This window comes from Plasmodium reichenowi, chromosome 5 (genome assembly GCF_001601855.1).
Source record: "Plasmodium reichenowi strain SY57 chromosome 5, whole genome shotgun sequence".
Taxonomy (NCBI): Eukaryota; Apicomplexa; class Aconoidasida; order Haemosporida; family Plasmodiidae; genus Plasmodium; species Plasmodium reichenowi.
The window spans coordinates 37,163-42,744 of record NC_033650.1 but is presented as its reverse complement, the minus strand read 5'-3'; the positions used below and the strand labels follow the sequence as shown (position 1 = coordinate 42,744).

Here is a 5,582-nt window from a genome sequence, read left to right as displayed (position 1 = left end):
TTTTTTTTTTTTTAGTTTTTTAAAAAATAATAAATAAACATATATATATTTATATTTATATATATATATATATATATATATATATATATTAATTATTTGTATAACAAAAAAGTTGTTACTTTTGTACCTTATTTTAATTCTTGTTAATGTTTTTAATTAGTACGTTTAATTATATTTAACCTTATAAAAAATTAGGGATTTTGTTGTTATATATAATATTAGCCTTGGGTTTCATCAAAACAAGAAAATCGTATATTAAATATATATACATATATATATATATATATATACATTTATATATGTATAATGAAGAATATATTAATTTTTAGTTAATAATTCTAAATTAAAAAAATAAATATAAAAATAAAAATAGTATAAATTCTTTAAAGAGGAATTATGGATAATCAACGAAACATGGAAGATGCTCAAAATGCTTTAGGAATGATGATTTATCAGATTTTAAACAATGTATAAATATATGAATTTTTAATATGTGAACAAAACAATATATTAAATATATGTATGTATATATATATATATATATATATATATTATGTATGTATATATATATATATATATATATATATGTTTTTATTTGAATTGATTAAAAACATAATACATGTGTATAAATTATTTCCTTTCTTTTTTTTTTTATAGCAAGTGAGAAAGACATGTTTTGATAAATGCTTTGGTCAGAAGTTTTCTGAACAAATGGGAAAAAATGAGCAAATTTGTTTAGCAAAATGCATGGACAGAATGTTAGCATAAAAATATATATATATATATATATATATATATATATATGTATGTATGTATGTATGTATATTTTTGAAGGATATATAATTTTTTTGTTATTATATAAACATGTGTAGATGAATTATATTTTGTTAACCTTCTCACATTTTATTAATCGTTTACTCACATATTATATGTATTTGTTGTTTTTTTTTATTTAGGTACGAAACACATACAATTGTAACCAAGGCGTCTACGGAAATTTCACAAAATTTAAATATGGATACAAATTTTTAAGTTAATAATTCGATATTTAAAAAAGACAAAAAATAAAAATATTTAAGTTTTTTTTTTTTTTTTTTTTTTTTTAATATGATTTTTTAATTTGCTTATTTTTATTATTTTTTTTTATTTATTGTTAATTAGATTTAAAATAAAAATATATATATATATATATATATTTATTTATTTATTTATTTATTTATATTTATACTTACATATATAGACAATTTGTATAAATTAAAAAATAATAATAAATAGAAAATATATGTAATTTATTAAATAGACTATATATAAAATATCAAAATAAGGATACGAATGATATAAAATAAAAACAAATGTTTAATATCGGATGGATAATTAAGATATAAAAAAGAAGGAAAGAAAAATGAAAAAAAAAAAAAAAAGATCAATTATTTTATAATATTATAAATTTATAATTAATTATATATATTTATTTATATTTATTTATATTTATATTGATTTATTTTAATTTACATGAATTTATATTAATTTATATTATTTTTCTCTTATTGATTATGGGATTAAATATATTGATGATGAACAACTTTGGCAGACATAAATAACATAATATTCATAACATAAATTCTCATTAAAAATAAAGAAATCTCCACAACGACAAAAATAGATAAATGTATTTTCTTCTTTTATATATTCTAAATCTTTTCTATGAATACTTAAAGCATTTTCATATGTTTGAGATATACATGTATTGTTATTTTGATTTTGTATATTTTTCAAAATTTCTTCATATGCCCATATTAAGGTAACAAAATCTATGGTATTTTTCTCATCTGATTTTTGTTTTATTAAATTATGTTTTAATTTATCTGGATGATATATAACAGCTAGTTTCTTAAATTGTTTCTTTACAGTCTCTATATCACAATTTTTTTCAACGTTCAAAATTAAATATGGATCGTTGTTCATTTTGCAATTTCTCATTTTTCCGTTAACACAAACATTTTGTCGACATAAATAAATATTTAATGAGAAAAAAAAAAAAAAAAAAAAAAAAAAAAATATAAATATATATATATATATATATATATATATATATATTTATAGGAATACAACTTGTTTTTTAAATGATAGTTCTTAATTTTATATCTGAAAAAGATTACAAAAATTGTTATTATAATATAATATATATAATATATATATTGTTTTAGTTTTTTTTTTTCCTTTTTTTTTTTTTTTTTTTTGGACTAAAGGTATGAGTATCTTAAAATTTCCTTCAATCTTTTTTTAATTTATAATTTGTTTAAAAGCGAAAAAAAAATATTATTTGTATTATATATATATATATATATATATATAGGTTTTGTTTTATTATTATTTCTTTGAATATATTATAGGTTCCTTCTATATATATATAAATAAAATTATATTAAAATGCACAAAAATGAATTACTTTTTATAAAGAAAAAATGTAGCTTCCTATATATATGATGAATGCATAGAATATGTAATACGTATATATATAATATAATATATTATATTTATATATTTATTTTTATTCATAATAGGAATATATGTTCCAATGAAAAAGAAATAATGTTTGAATTATTGATTATTTTTAATATATTATTGTAATATATTTGATTTGTAATTTCAATTTTTTTTTTTTTTTTTTTTTTTGGTAGCTTATAAAATTTTTGAATATTCAAAGAATTTATATATATACATATTATATGTAAATAATTTTTGTGTAAGAAAAGATAGAATATTGAATTCATATAATACATGAATATGACAACATATCATGATGAGATAGGAAATAGTTCTTTTTGATTAGATATTGAGAAATGAAGTATATAATTTAATATTTATAATATTATATATATATATATATATATATATATGCCAGATATTTTTTATTATAACTTGGCCCTTTTGAAGATTATATAAATATGATATTTTTAAATTGTAAAAAATATGGAGGGGGTGTTGGAAGGAGATTATGTATGCCCAATTATAGTGGTAGTAGTGACAGTATTTATAAGTATAAAAAGTTTGTTTTAAAAAAAATAAATCATAAGTATGAAAATGTATTATTATTTGGTGATGTGAATAAATTAAGAAGTACAGCCATAGAACTAATTCGTGGTATGAAAAATGAAGATAAAATTAATAGAGACCAAAAGAATTATTCATGTAAAAAATATGAAGGAATAGAAAGGAAGAGGAAATATCAAGTAGAAGAAAAAAATATCTTGGATGAAGAAAATGAAGATGATATGATGAATAATAATGATGAAAATGTTAATAATATTCATAATGACAATAATATTTATAATGATAATAATATTCATAATGACAATAATATTTATAATGATAATAATATTAATAATGACAATAATATTTATAATGATAATAATATTTATAATGATAATAATATTAATAATAATGTAAATATTTATGGGAAGGATATTCTTACTACATGTGAGAAGGCAACTTCACCATTAACAAAAAAGTTATCCTTCTGGCAAATATATAGTATTAGGGTTAAAAAAAACCTGCATTTATTAGATGCCTCTGATTTTGCTTTGATTCTCCAATCCTTCCATTTGTATAACAAGGATACAGGTAAAAAAAATAAGTACATAAATTGGTATTATATAAATAAATAAATAAATATATATATATATATATATATATATATGTGCGTGTATGTGTTCATATAATTTATGTACCATTATTATTTTTTTTTTTTTTTTTATTTTTAATTTTATTTATTTTTTTTAAGGTGTATATGTTGCAAGCGTGAAATGCATAGAAAATAAAATTCCTCAAATGAAGGGGACCTCTTTTGTTGTTCTGCTGAATATATTAAGCAAGAGGTTAAAAAAAAATAACTATAACGAATTTTTTGAAAAGATGATGAACTTCATACCTAATATTTTATACGAGTTAAATATAAAAGACATGAATAATATTTTAAAGAGTTTTTATAATTTAGATATAATGAATAGTAAAGTGTGTGAAATTATGTATCCTAAAATATTATATAATATGGATAATATAAATGATGCTCATTTATTATCTTCCCTGTGTTATATATTTTATAAATATAATTTTGAACATTTACATTTTTTTGAATGTTTAAAAAAGAAAAGTTTAAAGCTTATGAATACTTTTGATGCACAAGATTTTTATAAATTTATATTTGCCTTATACAAAAAAAATATTTGTGTAAAACAAATTATAGAGGAAAAAAAAAATGATATATCCGCGTTTAAGAGTTTTTATAACGAGGAACAGAAGAGGTTTTTTTCTGAAATATGTAATATGAATTGATGTAGATATAATATGTGCATATTTTTTTTTTTAATATTAAATAGAATGTTTTTTTTTTTTTTTTTTTTTTTTATTATATTATTTTTTTATTTTATTTGTTATAAAGAAGTATACTTAACATTCACACATATATATATATATATATATATATATATATAAAGATGGATCATAAAATAAATATCTTTTTATATATTTGTAAAAAGGAGAGAGATGTAAAAGCCAAAAATGGTATACAGAAAAAACTTATACCTACAATAAATAAATTTAATAAAAAGATTATTATAAAATATGTTTTATATGACTGTAAGAATAAAACTTATATGATAAAAAAAAAATGGAAAGTACATCACATTTTAAATAAAACCAAGAAAAAGATTAAAAAAAAGAAAAAGGAAAAAAAAATTAAAAATTTAATATATGATGAAATGATATATAATAAAAATAATTTTAAAAATGTGCATAAAGTAGATAATGACAATGTTCATCTTAGTAATAACATTTTATCTTTTAATAAAAAAGATGGATTCCCTAAATCAAGTTATAAAATCTTGTTGAAAGCTATTGGGAAAAATATTAAAAAATTTAGAAATAGTACCATAATAAATACAGGTATATGAATATATACACATATACATACATATATATATATATATATATATATATATATATATATATATATGTACACATTCTTTAAGGGGTAGACACGAACAAACAGGAAAAGAATGTTTTCTTCTATGGCTTCATGTTTACAAAATACTACAACAAATGTAACATATTGAAATTATAAAACATTAATATATGTGGTATACGTAGTAATAAGAATATATTATTTATTATATTATGCTATTAATGAAGATGGTATATTTACAATTTTTAGATAAGAGAGAAAATGGATTAGTCGTAGAAAAGTTCAATTTTTTTAAAGAAGACAAAAGAATAAACAAAACATGCGAGGTTCTTAAGAAATATCAATATTTTACTGATACATCTTATAAGGAATATAAAAATAGTGTATATATAGATGAGTGTATGAGAAGAAAAAAAGGTTTAATATTTGATATATATGATTATATAATGAGAATGGGATATAAACGTAATTAAAACGAAATATATATATGTATATAAATTTGGGGGGTTGTTATATTTTAGTAGATAGTATGAATTATTTATTATTTATTTATTTATTTATTTATTTATTATTATTATTATTATTATTATTATTTTTTTTTTTTTTTTTTTTTTTTTTT

The 5,582-nt window shown here is 17.4% G+C and overlaps 4 protein-coding genes across 4 annotated transcripts in view; 3 read left to right on the top strand and 1 right to left on the bottom strand.

Moving 5' to 3' along the window:
• Positions 1-396: 396 nt before the first annotated feature.
• On the top strand, positions 397-1,032 carry PRSY57_0502200 (mitochondrial inner membrane TIM10 associated protein, putative; the record flags this gene model as incomplete). The annotated part of the gene is made up of 3 exons (XM_012906094.1): positions 397-468; positions 658-758; positions 957-1,032. 3 exons carry the CDS (start codon positions 397-399, stop codon positions 1,030-1,032), a joined length of 249 nt encoding a protein of 82 aa, XP_012761548.1.
• Positions 1,033-1,551: 519 nt separating this feature from the next.
• Positions 1,552-1,965, bottom strand: PRSY57_0502100 (DnaJ protein, putative; the record flags this gene model as incomplete). Its single annotated transcript, XM_012906093.2, has 1 exon — positions 1,552-1,965. One exon carries the CDS (start codon positions 1,963-1,965, stop codon positions 1,552-1,554), a length of 414 nt encoding a protein of 137 aa, XP_012761547.1.
• Positions 1,966-2,948: 983 nt separating this feature from the next.
• PRSY57_0502000 (hypothetical protein) lies at positions 2,949-4,335 on the top strand (the record flags this gene model as incomplete). Its single annotated transcript, XM_012906092.2, has 2 exons — positions 2,949-3,624; positions 3,785-4,335. 2 exons carry the CDS (start codon positions 2,949-2,951, stop codon positions 4,333-4,335), a joined length of 1,227 nt encoding a protein of 408 aa, XP_012761546.2.
• Positions 4,336-4,496: 161 nt separating this feature from the next.
• PRSY57_0501900 (hypothetical protein) overlaps positions 4,497-5,582 on the top strand; it is a gene marked incomplete at both ends in the record, with an annotated part of 3,811 nt that continues 2,725 nt past the window's right edge. Inside the window, 3 exons of the mRNA XM_012906091.2 lie at positions 4,497-4,944; positions 5,031-5,102; positions 5,213-5,428. Of these exons, the coding sequence (XP_012761545.2) occupies positions 4,497-4,944; positions 5,031-5,102; positions 5,213-5,428 (736 nt within the window). The remainder of the gene's footprint in view (positions 4,945-5,030; positions 5,103-5,212; positions 5,429-5,582) is intronic.